General features: G+C 34.0%; 1 protein-coding gene across 1 annotated transcript in view; it reads right to left on the reverse strand.

Moving 5' to 3' along the window:
* The window catches only part of PCLO (piccolo presynaptic cytomatrix protein), a 187,349-nt gene that overhangs the window by 93,240 nt on the left and 70,916 nt on the right, over positions 1 to 23,193 (reverse strand). Inside the window, exons 9-11 of the mRNA XM_007445653.1 lie at positions 21,874 to 21,999; positions 1,353 to 1,461; positions 746 to 813 (exon numbers count right to left, since the gene is read on the reverse strand). Coding sequence (XP_007445715.1) covers positions 746 to 813; positions 1,353 to 1,461; positions 21,874 to 21,999 — 303 coding nt within the window. The remainder of the gene's footprint in view (positions 1 to 745; positions 814 to 1,352; positions 1,462 to 21,873; positions 22,000 to 23,193) is intronic.

Here is a 23,193-nt window from a genome sequence, read left to right on the forward strand (position 1 = left end):
TAATTTGTATGACTGGCTGTTTTTCCTTCTTGAAATCTTATATATCTATTTCTCTAAGCGAGAAATTTCAAAGAACATATTTACATTTACAGATGTATGAAAATTTCTATAGCCCTTGGCCTGTTCTGTTCAGTGCAGTGACCCAGCCTCTTAGAAATGCTGACTACAACATAGGAAGTGCCCAATAAATATTTGTTGAACAAAGCGAGAGTGATACTTGTAGTCTTATAAGTGATTTAAATTTATAGACTGTATTTGTTATCTAAGAGATAAATCTACTTCATCATGTAGTTATGAAATTGTATGTTGAATTTTATTTATCATAAAAGGCAATCAAAAAGTTTAGGAGTGAGTGTTCCAAAATCAACTGCTAAAAAAGAACCAGAATCATCTAAAAATATATATAGGACCCCAAACAAATGGCTCCATGGATAACTTTCATACAATGAATTTAATTTTAAAGAATTAAAAATATAAACTCTCACAGTAAGAATTTCATATGAATTTCTTTAATGGGTCTAACGTGTAAATATGTGTTTTCCTAGAACACTAAAAGTGTAGTTACAATGCTTTTGATTTTCTTTATGATTACATAAATATATAAACATCTGTCTATAAATTTATTTTTGCCAATATCTATATATATGTCTATATCTGCCTCTGCAGCTACATCTGTCTCTACAATTACTCCTCCATTTAAATCTACATCTTTACCCACAGTTGGAAGTAGACTGCTTTCACCTACCAGCTTTTGGTGGTTCATGAAGTTCTAGGTGCTGGGAATTTTCAGAATCTGATAGCATACTGAGGTCCCTAAAAATTAAAACAAACAAACAAAAAATTAAGAAAGCAACTGAGGAAGTCTGAGACAAAAGGCCTTTTTTCCCAACTATGCTGAATATATTTTTTCAGTAGGTAAATGAGAAGTGGTTAATGATATAAAGCAATTTCAAAGCATGCTCACCCTTCTAACCAAATCTCTATTTGCAATGCTGTTAAAAGTCAGCTGATAAAAATGATTATTTAAGGTGAAATCTTTATGGATTAAATATAAGTTCATTTTGAAATACTATACACATCCATGAAATCTAAATGGGTTTGGGCTTTCATTTAAATGGTGCATGTTTCAATAAAAGCATGAAAGGGGACATAATCAGAAACAAAATTAGCTGGATTCTTTCTATGCTTTAGACTTTGATTCTGAACACAAGAAATCTATAAAACTTGTATTCACTTCACGTTCTAATTACAGGAAATCTTGCTGACTGGCAAAGGTTCCACCTTAACAATTTTAAATTAAAAGAGCCATGAATAGCCAAAAAATGGAAACAAAAAGATGGGGAAAAACTCACAGTCTTACACATATTTCTGCTTCCCCACTTTGCTGACTAATGATACTCTGCACCTCTTCATATGTTTTAGAAGTTAAAGGAATCCCATTCCATTCCAATACTTGCATGCCTACAAAGACAAATTCAAGTATAAAATAAAAAAGGTGTGCTGTCTCATCTGGGTCCACAAGGCACAGAAGACACTGCTTTGCATTTAAAAACCAACTCAACACACCATTTCAGAGAACATCAGTTCAAAGTTCTCTGGAACACTAATATCAAAATCATATGAAGTTTGATTTCATCAACTTACCTGAACATATGAAATATGTCAAAGAGAACATGAAAAATGTTGCTCTTGAAAATCTATTAAAGAGTATCAAACACATGCACTTTGTTCACACTGCTTTAAAGAAAACATTCTTGACTGTATATTGCTTAAACCAATTTTGTGTGGGAAAAAAATAATTGCAACCACCAATAGAATTTTTCCACGGGCAACGAGCAACTAGAAGTGTAAACTTCCATTCTATTGCGGAATAGGAGTGGTAGAAAAAAGTCATTAGGATTTTGCTGTGAAGCTCCCTTTAAGAAATTGTTACAGCTTCAACTTTGCTCAGATAAAAAAGATTTCCATGGTGTGTGTTTTTCTTCGCTGCATGCAAGACAGTCCTGAGTAGAAGCAGCAGAAATGTTATACAGAGGGTAGCGTCACGGGTGTGTGTGTGGCCTGTGCAATAGTATGCCCTGTGCTCAGAAGGGCCCCATGCTTGGTTTAATGCTTTGCTACTGCCATCTTGAAATTCTTAACACTGTTTGAACAAAGAGTCCTATTTTTTTATTTTGCACTGGGTCCCATAAATTATGTTGCTGGACTGGTTACAGAGCATTTCATGTTTCCTCTGTTCCTAGAAAGGTAATTTTCATACAAAAAAGAAGTAACAGGGCTTCCCTGGTGGCGCAGTGGTTGAGAGTCCGCCTGCCGATGCAGGGGATACGGGTTCGTGCCCCGGTCTGGGAAGATCCCACATGCCGTGGAGCGGCTGGGCCCGTGAGCCATGGCCGTTGAGCCTGCTCGTCCGGAGCCTGTGCTCCACAACGGGAGAGGCCACAACAGTGAGAGGCCCACATACCACAAAAAAAAAAAAAAAAAAAAAAAAAAAAAGAAGTAACATAATTAATATTTCAATATTTTACATTTAGTATTTTTGTCCATTTTATATGAGCTGTCAAATAATTTTGGGAACATATCTGGCACAAATCACATGGTCCTAATATGTAGCTATGTGGGCTAGATATAAATTCGATGAAACCATCCAGAGTTATAGTGCCCAGATATTTGTGAATGCTACCAGCTTTACCTGAGAAAAAAATACCTGTATGCCATGACTAGGTTATAATTTAAATAAAAAGAAATACTTGTTGAACAATTAGGTTTTCAATGAGCTTCACAGATGCCAATGTGAAATTCCCTATTACTCACTATTGGCTTCCATGGGAAAGTCTCAACATGGCATGGCTGGGTCTTTAAAAGTTTTAATGATTTTGATATACATTGGAAAGCATATTACCAGTTGCAAACAAGTAAGGGAAGTTCTTTTACTATTGGGAAATGGCAAAAGAAGTCCATAAAAATGCCCACAATAACACAAACAAGAATGACTTTTCTATAACTTACTCCAAGAAAACTTTATCTTCAGATGGGCCTTAGGTTTATTTCAACAATCCCAGGCTGTTGTACACATAAAATGAGAAAATTACATAGAAGACAGTGATAATACAACTAAAGAAAAATTTAGAGCTGAAAGAGGAAAAGCACACTGAAAAACACACTTTTTCTTAGTCACAAGAAAGAGTACACTTATGAACAGATGATTCTGAACTGAAACAAATTAATAGTGCTATAATTCAGAAATTGCATTGTCACTTTTCTGCAGGAGCAAATTCTATGAAAGGAAATAGCTGCATAATCTTCATGCTTCTTCTGTTGAATTTACCCGTTCATTTTTCACATCTTAAAGGGGCAAATTTATAAAACATATTTATCCAGTGAAATGAATAAATGCTTCCAGTTGTAAACAGGAAAGCTATTTAGACACATTAATAAAACTGATGAAAAATACAGATAACTAGGATCTTAACCTAGATATATACCTGAGATCATGAACTACATGATTTGCTCTGTCCTAAGATATACCAGCTGAACTTCTTTTCCCCCTACTGAGTATCCCACTAGCACTGGGGCAGTACTGCAGTTCAAAAGATTTTGCCAGTTCTTTTATCCTTTTATTTTTGGTTTCAATGGTGAGTATGCGATCTATAGGGAATGTGACTTGAACACAGTTCCCTTTCCTCTGCCTCTCCAACTTCCTACAAATCCTACAAGAACCACAGTAAAATAACCAAGTGAATATACAAACTACTTTTAAATTCGTAAGATGATTTTAGTCATTGTGAGAATTAAGTACTGTTAAGTATGTCTTCAAATATGATATCTTTGAAAATACTTTAATTGTAAAATCCTATAAACTATTTTAAAATGCATGCAGAAATTGTTTGATCATACTACACAGAAATCAAAGTAGTATTTTATCATTTCAATGATTTGAATGTAAGCATATTCAATCTTAAGGAAACTTTTTACTCTGACTTTGGTTTAGAAATAATTCCCAGAACACAGTGAACACATGAATGGTTTTATCTATTATTTAGCATTATGAGCAAACACATTTTCTTTATGTTTAAATTATATCAACATATATGTTAACCAATTGTTCAAGTTTGAGATTGCATAGATGATACTTCAATTATATCCCTAGAAAGTGCCTCTTCTAATAACTTTTAATAGGAAAACTAAGATAATATGAATTTTTTTGAATGTGCAACAGTCATGATAGAATTAGCTGCTCAAAGTTTTACACCTAATAGGTTATTAAAAACTGAAAAAAGACAATAATCAGGTAATTTTTGAATTCTAAAAACATCAATCACTACAAAACATTCTCAAATATGTTTTTATAACTTCTGAGATTACTGAATTTCATATGTTTCTCAAATTGGCAAAAGATATTCTTATCTTTACAATTCAGAATTTCATTTATGTTATTTCTCTGTCTATAATATTTACCATTACTGCAAAAACATCTTCTGTATTAAAATTATTGCATTAACAGTCAAAATCTTATACGTTAATGTATATCCAAACATATATCACACAAAAGCTCATGACTTTTATTGATTTATTCCACAAATATTTATGTGGCAGGCACTACACAATTCATCACCTTTGTCATGATCCCCACCTTTGTATCTACTATTTTATGCTGTTATAAAAATTAATAAAAATGATACTCTACTAGAAAAAGCAGAAGTACCTTGGCAATTAGTAAAATGAAGATTCACAGAGAAGGAAATTCAAAAGTGGTTTAAGCATATGAAGAAAAGCCCAGACTCATTAGAGATTAGAAAGTACAAATCAAAGCAATAATGATGTATTACTTAACGCTCATCATATTGACGAAAGTTTGAAAGCCAGAAAATACAGCATGTTGACCAGGATATGGGATTTAGGGGACCTTGACTTCAAGAGAGATTATAATTGCTAGGAGGTTTTTTAGCTTTATCCCCACTCTATGATGTGAGAATACTATGACTGTTAGGATGAAAAAAAACAACCGCTCATTTACAATTTATAAACGTAATTATTTTAATGGGAATGCAGACAAATGCAACCACTCTGGAGTGCAATGTGGCAGAATGTCGTTAAATTAAGTATATGTACACCCTAGGACCCAGAAATCTTCTTGACTTTCTGTTTTTGGGGAGGTGGTAGTATCAGGAAAAATGGACAATGAGAGCTTATTAAATACTCATGATGGAAACACTTCGCAGTTTTAGGAAAGAGACCATACCAGGTGTTAACACCAAAGGGTAGATCCATCTTAAAATCATCTGCCAAGTAAAAACAAGTGAGAAACAGGATCTGATCTATAGGGCAAAGACATTTATGTTCATTAATATGATATTCACACATACTAACATTATATATCATACAAATAAACAACAGACCATTACATAAATTATCATGGTTTTTCATGGAGGGAAGAACAGATAGGAAAAGAAAGTAAGATAAAAAGAAAGAAACGAGTTAATAAATGAATGAATAAACAAACAAGCAAACAGCCCCCCCCACACAACACACACAGAGGAGGGGACCTTATGGGAACCAACCGGGCTGGTGTGCTGTGAAATGAGAATTGGATGCAGCTGAGATTAAAAAAAACCCACAAAACAATTTAAAAATATGCATATAATAAATTATTTATAATTTATTATTTTATCCTTTTTTCCACTGATATTATTAATTATGACTCTAGATTAATTTTCTAAATTTGGACATCTGCTCTCAAGAACCCTCTATAAACTAGCAGCAGTAGGAAAAACTCAGCTTAACTGGTTATTTGCCCTGGCTTTCTAAATAGCAAACAAATCCTGTAAGATTTTCAGGAGTCCAATACATTGTCCCCAACAGTTATACTAATTACTCATTCATTTTCAAGTTAGGCAATGTTAATATAAAAGAAATGCATAGGTAGATAGATTTTATTATTTTTAAAAGCTACATTTAAAAATATTTTACAATTTTAGCCTATTTATACATTAATATAAAAGAAAGAAACAAAGAAAGAAGGGTGGGAAAAAGCAAAGGAAAAAAGAATGGAGGTCTTGTTTATGGTTTCCTTTGCTGTGCAAAAGCTTTGAAGTTTCATTAGGTCCCATTTGTTTATTTTTGTTTTTATCTCCATTACTCTAGGAGATGGGTCAAGAAGGATCTTGCTGTGATTTATGTCATAGAGTGTTCTGCCTATGTTTTCCTCTAAGAGTTTGATAGTTTCTGGCCTTACATTTAGGTCTTTAATCCATTTTGAGCTTATTTTTGTGTATGGTGTTAGGGAGTGATCTAATCTCATACTTTTACATGTACCTGTCCAATTTTCCCAGCACCACTTATTGAAGAGGCTGTCCTTTCTCCACTGTATATTCCTGCCACCTTTATCAAAGATAAGGTGACCATATGTGCATGGGTTTATCTCTGGGCTTTCTATCCTATTCCATTGATCTATCTTTCTGTTTTTGTGCCAGTACCATACTGTCTTGATTACTGTAGCTTTGTAGTATAGTCTGAAGTCAGGCAGCCTGATTCCTCCAGCTCCATTTTTTGTTCTCAAGATTGCTTTGGCTATTCGGGGTCTTTTGTGTTTCCATACAAATTGTGAAATTTTTTGTTCTAGTTCTGTGAAAAATGCCAGTGGTAGTTTGATAGGGATTGCATTGAATCTATAGATTGCTTTGGGAAGTAGAGTCATTTTCACAATGTTGATTCTTCCAATCCAAGAACATGGTATATCTCTCCATCTGTTTGTATCATCTTTAATTTCTTTCATCAGTGTCTTATAATTTTCTGCATACAGGTCTTTTGTCTCCTTAGGTAGGTTTATTCCTAGATATTTTATTCTTTTTGTTGCAATGGTAAATGGGAGTGTTTTCTTGATTTCACTTTCAGATTTTTCATCATTAGTATATAGGAATGCCAGAGATTTCTGTGCATTAATTTTGTATCCTGCTACTTTACCAAATTCATTGATTAGCTCTAGTAGTTTTCTGGTAGCATCTTTAGGATTCTCTATGTATAGTATCATGTCATCTGCAAACAGTGACAGCTTTACTTCTTCAAAAAAAAAAAAAAAAAGAATGGAGGGAGGTAAAGTTAAAAAAAATAGTATTTGAATAGTGTCTTGATTATTTACAGATTAAAGGAGATGTCCTCAATTATGATAAGATGTTCAATACTGTACACCTGAAACACTAAAAATCAGCAAGGTATGGCTTGCATATATAAATTCTCAAATTAAATTAATTTACATATTACAAAATTATCACATTTTGAATATAAAAAATTATCTAGGAAATATCAAAGACTACTGTTGAACTGTCTGAGCTTACCCGCAGTTTTTTTTTCTAGGTCTGAGTCTACTGAAAATATTTAGAATTAATGACTTCCACACTTCCAAATGTAAAACAGATATGCCTCCATTCATTAAAAAAATTGTAAAGAAAACAGATTATCACATATTTTGCAGTATTAATGGTCAATAATAAAAGGGTCATTGAAGGAGGATTACATGAATGAAATGTCTCACAAAGGCATGTCAACTAATTCATAGACTCATTATAAAGTAAGCAAGATCTGTGTAGAGGTGCTAGTTTTAGTCTTTTGTACAATATATTAGAGAAGTGAAACATGAGGTGACATGACTTTTCTAACATCACACAGTTAGTTGATGGTAATGCAGAAATATGAACTCCATTTAACTATCTCTCAGGCCAATGCTAGTGTCAGTAAAGAGGAAAACTCATTCAAATTATGCTAACCAAAACTACATAGTAGCCCACCTGAATATAAACAATGTTCAAATGTGTAAAACCTAGCACAAAGAACACATATATTATCTATAATGACATATTTAACCACAATAAAGAAAGATAATTTAGAAATTATTTCATTATCTATATGACAATATTATTTGAAGATTTGGGCATGCAAAAATTGAAGATCTTATTGAACAAACAGAAAGTTGTTGTGGGATATATCATTTTATGGTGGGTAAACAGTGACCATTAGGAAAGCTGATTGGTTTTCTCATCTCTTTTCTCCACTTCATTCCCAGAAGGGAAACCAATTTCACATTTCTACAGGCACAATGATGGGAAATTATGCTGAGGCCCGCTGGAAGGGAAAATAACGTAGGAAGGATTGTTCAATATCACTAATCATCAGGCAAATGCAAATCAAAAGCACAATGAGACATCATCTCACGCCTGTTAGGATGGCTATTATTTAAAAAAAACCCAAACAAACAAACAAACAAAACCCCACAAAAGACAATAAAAGTATTGGTAAGGAAGTGAAGAAATTGGAACTAGTGTACTCTGGTGGTTGCAATGCAAAATGGTGCAGTCACTATGGAAAACAGTATGAAGCTTCCTAAAAATTAAAAGTAGAATTACCACATGATCTAGCAATCCCACTTCTGGGTATTTATCCAAAAGAACTGAAATCAGGATCTTAAAGAAATATCAGCGCTCCTATGTTCTCTGCAGTGCTATACACAGAGCCAAAATGTGGAAATAACTTAAATATACATTAACAGATAAATGGATAAAGAAAATATGGTTTATAAATATTAAGGAATATTATTCAGCCTTTATTGTTTGGGATTCAGGAAATCCTGTAATATGAGGCATGAATGAACCTGGAAAATATTATGCTAAGTGGAATAAACCAGTCACAGGAGGACAAATACTGCTTGATTCCATCTATATGAGGTATCTAAAATAGTCAAACTCATAGAAGCAAAGAATAGAATGGTGGTTGCCAGGGCCTGGGGGAGGGGGAAATGGGGAATTTCTTATTAACTTGTATAAAAGTTCAGTTATACAGGACAAATAAGCTTTAGATATCTGATAAACAACATTGTGCTTTTAATTAACAATACTGTATCGTACATTTAAAAACCTATGAAGAGGGTAGATCTCAATGTTAAAAGTACTAAACAGAATTTTAAAAAGAAAAAAAGAATGTAGGGTGAATGAAAGGAAGGGGAGGTAGAGAGTTCTAGGGAGAAGATCTCCCCCAACAATGGTGGTTGGAGGTTGCAAGGGCAGTAGAGAGCAGTATCCTGCTTGCTTATATTATCCAGGGAAGATGGCATTACCTCAAAGAAAAATTTCTGTGTGGTGCCATTAGAAAAGTTGACCTTAGATTTGGTGGCTCAACCTAGGCAGAATTACTCTCGTGGAAATTTGGTCACAGTTTTAAAGGAGCCACCCACTGCCAAGGAAGCATGCAGGCTTGGACACTGCTCTCAATTCGGTGTGGGTCAAGGTACAGAGGCCCAACCCCCAGTGTTCTAGAATGTGTAAGAGCCTCACTGGGAATTTCCCCAGTGCTCGTGGGGCAGGCAACATCAAAAAATTGAAGTGTTTCAACTTCTCACCAGTAGATGAAGGGAAGATTGGAACTGATTACATTTACAGAAAAAGTCGTATGTTTCTTACGCTCCAGTATAGGTGTTGCAAATTCATGCTTTTTAAACAGAGTTAAGGTAAATAGGGGAATATATCCATGATTTGTGGGTCCAATTTGAAGAAGATTATCGTGATAGGATTCTGTTTCTAATCACTCTGACCACTAAAATAATCTATTATTCCAGTTCAATATTTCCTGGAAGGATTGGTACAGATACCAAAGTCACTCTATGGCTACAGTTTATGGTGTTTAGAATTAGATATGTTATTTGAAACAGGTTACAACAGAATGTGGCTGAATAAGGCAGGAAAGGGGTTATGCATAGATTAGTAAAATTTTATTGATCCCCCCCAAAAATAATATAACACGTGAAGATATCCAATGATAGGTTTGTGATGCTATCATCTCATTTAAAATAGGGTGTAGTTCATAAATTTATAAACTTTTCTCAGTTCAATTTCCCTATTTATTGTGTTAAAATACTCAGAATGTATGTTTTCTATTGACTTTCTAATTAAATGGCATGAACAGATTAATATCATCAAATCTAAAGGATATCATGACCAGCCAACAGTAACAAATTATTCCAAAATGCACTCATGATTATATAGAGATACAGAGTTGGGTTAAATGGACATAGGAAGCTAGGGCAAATGACACAATTGTGCATGAGACATGCTTGCCTTAACTGGTGCCTCCTCTACTTTCAGTATCCCTAGCGAATCAGCAAGCATTTCAACTTTAATTATGTTCTTAACCTTTTTTGATACTCATGTGTTCTGTACTATTCCCTTTATAAAGTTATTTAAATGTATCCCACTACTCAGACAATGGATTTTAACATAAAATATCATCAATTTATACCAGGAAAAATGTTTCTTAATAAATACAGGAGACGTCTGAACCACGGGCAAAATCATCATCATCATCATCATCCTATCCACTGAGCATATATGCAGAAGATACAAATTCCATTTCATAACATTATATGACAGACAAAATGCGCAGAGCTTTGCTTTGACTTTTGAGTTGTAACTTTAAGTCATGTGCAAAATTGGACAAAAAGGAAACTATGTTTTGAAAAGTAAAGTTATAAAAAGAAATTTCCCAATAAAAATTTAAGAGCAAAAAATTTAAGAGCAAAAAGTTCCAATATACTATTCTAGAGTATAAGAAAATACATTTTTTTTTTACAAAGAAGGAGGGTTTTTTTTTTTTAATCATAACCTAAGTACTCATCACTAGAAATATTACAACATGGTCAATTTCTGTGCATAAAAATGTTGTTTTTATATTTTGCTTATTTTGAGCCAAAGACACTATATAATTATTATGAATGGTATAATCAAAACAAAAAGAGTGAACTTTAAATACATAAATTCTTTCATCATTTGAAGAGTTAAAGGATAGAAATAAAACAGAGAAGTCATTTCAAAAAATAAAATATCAATAACCACTTTATTACCCTAAGAGAAACTTTACAAAAATAAAATGAATTTTGTGTTAAGTTACTTCATAAGAAGTGCCAGCATTCTATTAACATCATGAAGAAGAACTAGTAAATAATCACTTGGGCTGGATGGACGTTCAACACATAACATGTTATTTGATGGTAGAATTCTATTCAAAAAGTTCTCACAGTAAACAGAATGTAATTTCAATCTATATATATAATATAGTATACACAAAATATTACAATTATGATTTTTCCATTAATAAACCAGAGTTGTTTAAGAAGACACCTTAACAGCAATATCTGCCAAATAAGAGAGAAAAAACTCAGCTATTTTCCCTCCAGCTCTTTAAAATTCCCGTAGAGAAATTATCTCCTCTAATTCAGAAGGAAACATGATTAACAATCACAAAAAATAATGGTAACATATATTAGATGAATTACACAAAACTTTCAGATGTATACCATCTAATTATAAGAAGTCTTTTTGATTAAAATGAATAAAATTAGATCTATTTCACTTACGTTAATCGTACCAACATGGGACTTCGTTGTTTTTTTGTTTTACAAAGTTATTTTGACCACTTTTTCTCATTTTATCTTTACAGCACTTCAGTAAAATAGGGTAAATGTAACTATTACTATGTTTACAGATCTGAAATCTGTTTTAGAAATTATACTGAGTGGTAGTTCAAAAAGCCAGGACTCCTGATTCCTCATCTACGTTCAAGAATATTAGCATTCTGAGGGCTTCATTTCTGTTTAGGTTGTATGACTTCTATTAAAGAATGTATATTTATTGTATTACTTAAAATAAGATTTAAGATTTGAATGTTAAATGCTCTGTAGGTTTGTTATATTATGTAGAGATTTAAGTTTTTTAAAAAAATGGCGGAGTACATTTTGGCCTACTAAATTTGAATACTGTGTACAGGAACAAATGAATGAACATACTGAGGTCATTTTCACTGAGCTGAAACTTAATACACGTGTTGTATTAGTATTTATAGATATATGATATAATATCATTTATCTCCACATCCCCTGTTCCAACCTTGGTCTGAACAGCCACATTTCATGCCTGGATTATTTCTACAGCATCCTAACTGCTCTCCTTCCTATTCTTTACTCCTTCAAACTGTTCTCCTTACAGAAGTCAGAGTGATTTTATTTAAACGTCATTCAGCTTGTGTCCGCCCAGTGCCTTCTCATTCGACATTAATAGAAGCTGAAGTCCTTACACTGACCTAGAAGATGCTACCTCTGTTACTCTGTTACGTTGGTTACTTCTCTGCCGGAAATTCCTGCTTTCTTTTCTCTCACTTACATCCTCACTCAGTGCCAGCCATGCTGGCCTCCCTGCGGTTTTATTATTCCTGGCACACACCAGGCAGGCTCTTGCTCTGGGCCTGTGCCCTTTTCATTCCTCTGTCTATAATACCAATAACTCCAAGCTCACTCCTTCCTCTCCTTGGGGGCTTTCCTCATTTTTTGCCTCCTTGGCGAGGCCTTCCCTGACATCCCATCTAAAATTTCAACCCTACCCTCCTATTTGGCATATCCACCCTCCTTATCTTTTTCTCCTTAGCACTTATTACCACTTATTATGTGATACTTACATGTAGGTTTTACTTTCTGCCTCACCTACTGAAATGTATGGTCCATGTTTTCTTCATTCATATCCCACAGGACCAAGAGAGGTTGCTCTATAGAGCATGTATTTACATACATACACACACACACACACACACACACACACACACACACACACACACGCTAGAACTTAGACATCTCAAGCACCGTATCTGACAGTGATGGGGATCTAGTAAAAACTAGAGAATAAAAGAAAACAAAAGTAGCCTAAGAGGAAAAAAAAAGCAAATTAATTTTCTTCCATCACTCTCAGTGTAACTTAGTATATATATGAAAAACCTGTAGTCTGATATGAAAATCTGCATTCCCACAGAATATTCTTTCTGCTCCAGCCTCGTCACTATATCTGGAACATGGCTGTACTCCATCACTATAAATAAGTAAAATATGAACTATGTAAAAAATTAACCAATGAAAAAGATAAAAGCCTAAAAAGATCTGTTTCAGTTCCTGGAGAGTTCTTTGCCCTTAGGAGCTTACAGTCTGTTCTTAGACATTACCTGAAAGTTACCTGGAATTCTCTGGGAGGGGAGGAGGCATATCTGTGACCCACACTTAGTTATGGTACTGGTTCTGACAGAAGCCTGCAGAATTAACCAATGTATTCTGCATTTCTATATTTCTCTTACTGAAACTAGAAGAAAATATACATTGTCAAAAAAGTTATTAAATAATGAGTTTTCTTTCCATAAATACATCTTTCTCCTAGTACTTCAGGTTTATTTTATATTTTTGTTCATTCAGATCCTGACCAAACTTTTCCCCCCAGTCAATATCCTCCATCCACTGCCCTTCTAGGCTGTAACCACCTTGAAAGCAAGGTGGAATTACAGAATGCTAGAATTCTAGCATATACCTGTAGAGTAGTTACTGAAGAAAAGGTTTAACCCATTTGCATTCTTTATTATTTCCCATATTCCTGATATTCTCACCTCTATTCCTTCCTAAAACCTTCTTTCTGAACTCCCTTTTTATCATCTCCATCTACCTTGTCAGTATATTACTGCTGCATACCAATAGGTTCTTACAGTTCCACAGTAAGCACCTCAGTGTTCTCCCCCAATAAGAAACCACATCTCATGCAGGGATGAATTCAAGTATTGTAAGGCCTGAAGCTTATGCAATTTTAAGAAAAAAGAGAAAATTATGAATACAAAATTGATACATGTGAATATTTGTTAAAAGGACAAAATAAATCACAACAAATTACAAAAGTTAAAAAGCTGACAAATGCCACAAACATCACATATGTTTTTTAACTTCCTGGGGCCTTGGAAGGGACCTGTACAGGTGAGGAAGGAGCCCTGAGATGTAAGGGTCATGATTTATCCATTCTGATTTCATTCCTTTCATTCTATGTAATTAGTCTCACATTCTTAATTCTAGGGCTCACATTTCCATCTTATGTAACATACATAACTTATTATAGCACACATACTACTGTTCTGCTTCCTCTTTCCACACCTTAGACTGTATGATTCTTCTCAAGGTTCAATCTCTCTGCATCTCTTCAACAGATAAAGTGTCTCAAAAGTATGCATTACAGAAGGGTCTTGTGGAGGGCCCCTTACACTTAATGCTGAACACCGAGTGAGTTTCTGTGATTTGTCAACAGCCATAAAAAGGAGCTGATGAGAAAGATCAGTCCATAAACTGGGTGCCAGACACCTGACATCTGACACCTACACCACGATTCTATTCACTAACAAGATATGCTTTCAGTGACTTACAGACCATGAGAGTTACATAAGCAGATATTCACTGTATGTATGTCCATAGACTTTAATCAGACATAAGATTAACAAATTGTTGATAAGAAGAAAAATTTAGAAGCCTTTTTATAAGACTAGCCAAAAGTACGGTTTTACGGTTAGGAGGTGATATATTTACATGGGACATGACTTAATCACTTCAGGTTTTAATTTTTTTTAAAATTTATTCAGGCCTAATAAATACCTAAAATGATATTCCATTACAGCAGAATACCTCTAGCAGATCAATGCTCCCTTACAGGAAGCCTGAACTTTGTGAGATTAACTGTCATCTATGAAAATAATTTCGTCTATCCTTAACAAAATAGTTTCTTTAGTTAGTCTAGTTCTTTATAGTTAACTAAGCATGAAAAATACATCAGCTCCTTTCATACTCACAGTTAACCCCATGAGATAGGTCTTGAAACCTCCTAATTGAAACCTCAACCCATCCAGATGAGATAAAAGGAGACTCAGAGAACATAAACAACTTGCCTAACATCATGAGGATGACATTAATTCAGAGTCTTCTGACTTCAAATCTGTGCTTTTTCCATTAGGAATATTCCAAATCCCTGCAGTTCAGAGCTCAGATCTGACCATGGTCAATTATCTATGCACGTTCAGAGAGAGGGGACGGAGTTCAAGCTTAAGTAGCACATATTATTCTTATCATCAAAGATCTCCAAAGTAAGTACCATCTTTTCACTACTTCTGTGAAATACTATATCAAACACTATATTAAATGTTTCTGACACATTATTTGTAAACCTGATAACATTTGTGCAGCCACTATTATTATCCCGATTTCCCAAATGAGAACACCAAAGTACTAAAAGTTAAACAACCTAACCAGGCAAAAAGTACCAGAGCTCAATCTAAATCATGATGTGTCTGACTCTAAAAACATTCTCTTTATATAATGAGGACCTTGAAGCATTGGCTGTTTGAAGATTTGTTACAGCTATTAAAGACAGTTAGCATCCTTGCTTCCAAAATAACAACTCCAAGTTCATAAAACACACCAAAATGTAGCCTGTTATGGCATACTGATTAGACAAATCCAGAAATTTAAAAACAGAAACAACTGTTAATCATTAATCAGTATCACTTGAACATACATATATATTTCAAGCTATACCACTCTTACTGATAAGAGCAATCAAATTAAGATATGGAGTATTATACATACTAAAAAATGTATTAAAAAAAGGGCAATTATTTCATTTTCTTGATGTTCCTATCAGAAATACTGACTCAAATATAATTTCCTCTGATTAATTTCAAAATAAATGGATAAAGAAGAGAAACATCTTTCTTTGTCCTGGCAATACAGCTAATCATTAATATGTAAGTATGATATCATCTTAAAAATAGTATATTACAACCTACCAGTCCAGGTACCCACAATTTATATTCTTTCTTTCCAGCAGATAGTTTCCTAAATATTTTTTAGAAAAATCCTTGTATCAACAAGAAATATGATCTTGTGCCATGTGTACCTGACACACTATCTTGCAGGAATTCTGAGAAATCTCATGCTAATGACCAATCCGTACCTGGTAATCCCCCTGGAACAAGAATAAGGAAGCTCACTCATCTGTGTGGTGTGTTTTCCTGGTCTCCAGCTTTGATCACTGCCATGCCATCTGTAACATATGCCAAAAAAGCATAAGCAGAAATAGAGACTTTCTTGCCTCGGAACATTATCCTTTAAGTCACACAGGAGTGTGTCCTTTACTGGAATTAGCTCTTCTACCATAGTTCTTCAGGACAGGGAATTCCAGAGGTGAACTTCTAAAATCAAAACCACCATGCCCCAAACACCTAACCTCACCTCCACTCCAATCACTGATTCTCAAATATAAATCCAACAACATTTTCTTGCCCGAAACCCTGTCAGTTCATCTTTAAGAGGTGCTAACTAGCTGAATCAATATCCCCTACACCGAGACAACTAGAAACTGAGAATTTGGAAATATTCATGAACTATAATTTATGCCACAGGTACATTTCCTCACAGAATAGCATATAGACAAACTAAGATAAACTAATTTCTTTACAGGCCTACCTACTGGCCTGGGAGAAGGTAATTTTCCACATAGCTCTGGCTAAATCCTTAAGCAAACATTGTATATCATTGGTTTTAACTTTTTGCTCTCCTAGTCTATGTTCCTACTGATTCATTAAGAAGCTTCTTGAAGCTACATTCAGAGCTTAACACTACATTCCTATCTTAGCTCCAAACAGCATTGTCCAAACAAATATGATTTTATTATCAATAATAAAGACACAATTTATCTTCAAAATACTTCAACTAAATTGATTTTCAGCTGGAAAACCTAACAATATAAACAAATACCTGTTTTTGGTTCAATGGCTAAAATGTGTTTAGTTCTTATGGATTCACTGTTCTCTTATGAAAACTGTTGAAATATGAAAGGTATCACGCAGGTAATATATTTCACAATTATGATGTTATGATACACAATACTAGGGGAAAAATCATTTGGAGAATAAGTTCAGAAGTCCAGCGACTAAGTAAAGCTTAGAACCAATGATATGCACATAAAGGATTAGGTTTGGCCCATTATACTTCCTAAACAAACTTTTATTTTATTTATATTTTCTACTCTTCCTTTTCTGGAGATATAAAATTGTTGTAAGTTGATATAAAATGATACAACTTGTTAATAAGTCTAACAATTGCTATGTGTTCATTTTTTTAATGTCCTAATGCACTTTATTGTGTTGATTCAAAATACAATGATTAAGTCTCTAAGAAGAACAAAGGTCCAGCATTGTGAACCCATGGAAGACTCAAATAGATAAGACTCAATATAAAAATTTTTTTTTTCTAAATTAACCTATACCTTCAATATAATCACTACCAATTTTCAACAGAGATTTTCCTGAGAACTGACAAGCCGGTTTTAGAATGTATATGCAAGACCAAAGGTCAAGAATTGTCCCAAGAGGATTTTAAAGAACAGCAGTATGGTAGATTACCTACCATATGTCAGGACTTAAAGTCATCATAATTACAACGGTGTGACACTGATGTAGGGATAGACAAATAGACGAGTAAGCTAGAACAAATATCTCATAAAAGACCCACACATGTACAAAAAAAATCAATATATGACAGATGGGGCACTGTAGATCAGTGGGAGCAACGATACACTCTTCAATAAATGGTGCACAGGCAACTGATTATCCATACTGATGGGGGAGAAAACTAAAATTTCTAGTCAGAGCACGATAGACTAAAAATAACGTAATTCTGTGTCTATAAGGACATTATATAAAGAGTACGATTTCACAATTTTTAGAAGGAATTATAGGCTAATATTTGAAGACTTCAGGGCAAGGAGAATTTCCTAAATAATATAGAACATTTATAAAACTTAATAGAAACAAAATAAGCCAACTATGTTAAAATTTCAACTTACAAAAAAAAAAAGAAAGACACTAAAAAAAACAAGCCACATACTGGGAGAAGATATTTACAGCCTACATACTTGACAAATGATTATAATCAGAATACATAAAGATTCTCTAAAATTCAATTTAAAAGACACAAACAATCCAAATAAAGAATAAGCAAAAGAACAGGCAAATTACAGCTGAGGAAAACCCAAGTGCTAACAAGATTAGTAACATTATCATACTCAACATGACTGAAGGTAAGGTGAACAAAGAAAACAATGGCCTATCATTTCACATTATATTTGAAAAAGAAAAATGTTGAGAAAGAGGAACAAGGATATAAAGGTATAAGAACACTAATTTACTATGGATGAATGTAAAAATAGCGTAACACTTTGGAGAGCAACTTGGAAAAATCAACTACTGTTGAAGAAATCACACAACATTCTCCTATATTATTTAATAAGATAGTCACTATAACCCAGAAATTGAACTTCTTGTAAATTTTTTTGCACTTTTATTATAGAAGAAACTTCTGTACATGTGCAAAAGGAGACTGATTCAAAAAATTAATTACAGCATTGTTGGAAATAGTAAAAAAAAAAACTCATATATAACCGAAATAACCAGAGAATGTTTAAATTAAACTGGAGGAGAGACATACACTAATAGAATTCTGCCCTGAAGTGAAAATACATAACTAGAACTACATGTGTGTACATGTAGCTATGTATACCATTTTAGATAAAACTCATAAACTCTGGAACTAAAAAAAGTGGCAAAAATACATGCACAGTAAACTATCATTTATATAAAATTTCATAAACAAGCAAAATGAATCCTTATAAAATTTATGAATACATACATAAAACTATAAAGAAAAGCAAGTGAAGGGTAATCTCAAATTAAGTCTAGTGGTTTATTTTGGGCGAGTAAGAGAGGTTTGGGAGAGGAGAGGTGACTACAGGAGGCTTTAATTGGTTTATAGGTACTTATCTCTCCTAAAAATATGAAACAAATAGGCAAAATGTTAAGACTTAAAACAACATGGTGAGTACATGGTTGTTTGCCATATTATTCTCTACAGCTTTTTCGTACACTCAAACACTTGTAATGAAAATTACAGGTCAGTGCCCAATTAACTGTTAAACTGCATACATCAAACCATGAATGATGAGACGCTCCCCCTGCCCCACTTCCATCGGGGAAGGCAGAACAGAAGATGTGTGATGTGGAGCTGCGCATCCCAATAGATGAGAAATCTTATAAGGCAAATGTTTTTGTTTTTGTTTTTGTTTTGCAGTACGCGGGCCTCTCACTGCTGTGGCCTCTCCCGTTGTGGAGCACAGGCTCCGGACGCGCAGGCTCAGCGGCCGTGGCTCACGGGCCCAGCCGCTCCGCGGCATGTGGGATCTTCCCGAACCGGGGCACGAACCCGCGTTGCCTGCATCGGCAGGCGGACTCTCAACCACTGCGCCACCAGGGAAGCCCCCAAGGAAAATCTTTTCAGGCAGTTTTCCTGATTGTGGAGGAGGCCCAGACTAAGGAAAATCACATCCACTTTCAATGAATTAGCAAACATCAAACCCTGACTTCCTGTGTTTACCGTGTAACGGAGAAATGCAACCACTGACTTGCTTCAGTAAAATTTTCCAAGATTGAGAGCAAAACTCACTCACCATTCAAGTGCAAATGAATCAGAAAGAGTCGTGTCAGGCAGCAAACATTTCCATGTAGGACTTGCTATTTTGAGTTTAGATTTTAATTTCTAATTTAAAACTCATCTGTTTTGTGCCCTTCACCCTCTCTCCACCAGACAGCCAACACAAAGACTGGGAGATTCTGGACTGGTGAAGAACCCAGTAGACAACTGTAGATTCTGGGTTGTACTGGCAAAAACAAGATCTAAATATTGACAGTCAAGATGGCATCGTGAGTCTAACAGTGAGTCTACCAAGAGTTGTAATAAAGATTTATGTTTTAAGAGAAAATAAATCTGGAAATCATAAATAACAAATTATATGTGTGAGTTATGTAATAACTGGACTCTAATAATCAGAGGATCTATAGTCATAGAGAGGCCTGGCTTAGCACTTGGCAAAACTTTGGGAGAATAAATAATACAATTAATAAAAGTAAAATCTTAAGTCACATGCACACAGCTTTTAATGATTTCCCACTTTACCCAATGAAACAAACTGCAAAACTATTATTTCCAAAAAAGATGATGACTTTAATGACAGTCTCTGAGTTTATAAAATCACAGATGTAATTTTAGGTTCATTTCAGTTTCCTTTCTTGAATGAGTTTGTATTATATCTATTGTTAATTCAGGTGCATGAACTTAAAAAATGGTCACATAAGCTGCCAAATGCAAAGAGCATCACTTCATCACAGAGTGCTTCACTGAAATTGTACATAAAAATCATCCTGATTTGTAGCATTTGCTGATTTTCATGGTGTAAGGACAAAGAAGGGTATGAAATTTTATCTTTAAATTATTTGAGTATCTTTGTCAACTATATCAGGCAAAGTTACTGTTGCAAATTTTATCTTAAAATAAAAATAGCATATTCATTTCTTTCTGAAGTATGCTATCAGAAAGCAATCATATCACTCCCATCCTTACAAACAGGCCTCAATTCCTGTATCTTAACTAGACTGCAATACCAACAGAGTAGCATTAGGCATGATAGGATTATAGACCCAGTGTTTGCTCATAATGGTTATTTCTTGATTCATTTAGTCTTTTCCTTCATTTAGCTATGTGGCTAAACCTCCAATTTTCCCTGTTGTATGAATACCATTAGAATATTTTTAATAATATGCTTTCAGTTATGTATGTGGTGATGCCCTGATAAACTGGCATTCTGAAAATCAACAGGCAAATAAATGGACAAAAAAGGCCTGATTCATAGCATTTGCCTATTTTCATGTTGTAAATACTGTCACCATGGCCAGTTCAAGCTAACAATGTGATGGTACTGAGTGTGAAGTTGGGAAGAGATATTCAAAACATCTCTTAGTGAGTTGGGCAAGCTGCTTCCAGCAGAACACTGTGATGAATAAATACTGCCTCAAATTTGTGTTTATTCGAATTGTCTATCAAAATATCTAGGGTTTTTTTTTCAGTAGGTTCCAATATATTTAATTTAAGACAATGACAGGGGATAATCTTAACATAATTGAGTTTCAAACAATAACAGGCAACATTTTATTAAACGATGAAATGACAGAAAAATGCTTTCTAAATAACATTTAAGTTAGGATAAAAATAAAAGGATAGACTGAGGCTGCTTTATGATAAAAATATTCGTGGTAGGCAATCTAACTGAAAACTTGTAAACTATATCTATGTTAGGTTTTGGAAAATGCAAATGACCACATCCTCTAATTAATGACTGAAAATTATCATCGTGTATCTTGAGAATCAAGCTGTAACCTTTTACTGAAAGAAACATCATTTTATGGCCCATAAGACACATCTGTAAAGCTCATTACTTTAAAATACTTTATGATGTAATGAGGTGGATAGAATAGTACCTAGCACAGGAGTTGGCAGTTTTTTTCCTCGAAAGGGTCAGAGAGAATATATATATTTTAGGCTTTGTAGACCATACAGTCTCTGTTGTGAATGCAGTTCTGCTGTTGTAGTGGGAAAACACCCATGTTCAATATGTAAATTAATAATCCTGGCTGTGTTCTAATGAAACAATGTTTACAGAAACAGGCAGCAGATGGATTTGGCTTGTGGGTCATCCATAGTTTGCTGACCTGACTTTACCATGTACTGAATCATGTGATGTTTTTATGGCTCTGATTTCAATATAATTTTTCCTGGTGTTTATGAAACACTAATCCTTTTAATCAATGTGTTTTTCTAAAATATAATGTTGCCCCAGTCAGTAAAAAATCTTGACTAATTACTGTTTCTTAAACAAGATATTCCCATAGCAATCCAACTGCCAAAAAGGACAATGCAACTGAAAATAAAATGAATATAGCTGTGGACATATCTTCCTTTATATTACTCTACCAAAATATCATAATTAACCATAAAGAGAGTTTTACCTAGACAGTAAAAGAAGCGAAAACTTTCATATCAAATTAAGATATATTTAATATGAGCACATTCATTTTAATTTACTCTGAAATCCTTATTCTTACCTTCTACAAGTTTCCCTGTCTGTTCTGCACTTCCCCCAGGAAGAATGTTGGCGATATAAGCTCCAATTTCTCCGCTATGTCCAGGGATTTCTTTACCACCCACAATTCTAATTCCTAATCCATTACCTGTATTGAAAAATTAGCAAATTATTAGCAATAAGTTAAGAAGAAACAACAGTTATCACAAGTTATAAGGTGCACAAAAAATGGGTTCTGGTATCTAGAAGTTAACTACAATATGAATATTGGAACTGGATACCAATATCAAAAGAACAATATTCTGATTTCAATAATAGTTGATAGGAAAGAGAACTTTCTGAGATCTTGGCCAGATCTATAATGATTAATCTGATACTAACAAATAATTTTTATTTTAGCCATATTCAGTAATACAATAAGGCTCTGTCCATTTTGATCAGATATTTTGTAAAAATTTTGTATGAGGATGTTCCCAGTATAAGAAATTCCACAAATTCCAGCATATAATTCGTTTATGAAATCAAGGAGCATTTAACTTACAAAAAGATACTAACGGCTATCATAAATTGAGAAGACACAATCTAAACATATAAATGACTGCAACTGATAAAGTGAAAACACGATCATAACTTATGTATTCACATTTCAGCCTTAACTCATAAACTAATATTGTTTGTGCATTAATATGGCACTTAGTACAGGGACAATAAAAGCATTCTTGATTGATGAGTAACTGAGTAAACTGTTCCTTATTCCACAGAACAGATTTTTCTGTAATTAGCCACATGGAAGAAAGATGGAGAATGATTATTGTGAGAAATCTAACTGAGACAGAAATAAACTGTTGATATTTTATCTTTTTTAAAAAATAATCTAAAAATTAGCTAGTGTTTACAGCACCAGATATATTTTTGTTACAAATGTCAAGATTTTAAAATGAAAGCACTAAAAGAAAGCAGAATTCTTTTACTGAAGACACAGTTATCTCTTTAAAATAAACTTCATTCCATTCAGTGATTGAAGTGCCATTTTCAACTCTTTCAAAATCTCCAAAATTAAAAGCCAGCTCTCTTCCAAATCCTGTTCCCTTCCTACTTAACTCTTCAAAAACCATCCCTGTAGTCAGCATCAACACAGTCCAAACACTCAACAAGTAGTAGCGGAATTATGGAACCCTTCTTCATTTATCTAGTCGGGATATATTTTGGTAAAATACTGTTTCTTATTTCTAGGTGATGTGATACTTCCAAATGAATTTCGTCTTTCCTTTTCTTCCTGCCCCCCTCCTTCCCTTCCATCTTTCCATCCCTGTTTCCCCCCTCTTTTCTCCCTCTCTTTCCC

The sequence above is a fragment of the Lipotes vexillifer genome, unplaced genomic scaffold, assembly GCF_000442215.2.
Source record: "Lipotes vexillifer unplaced genomic scaffold, Lipotes_vexillifer_v1.1 scaffold3006, whole genome shotgun sequence".
NCBI lineage: Eukaryota > Metazoa > Chordata > Mammalia > Artiodactyla > Lipotidae > Lipotes > Lipotes vexillifer.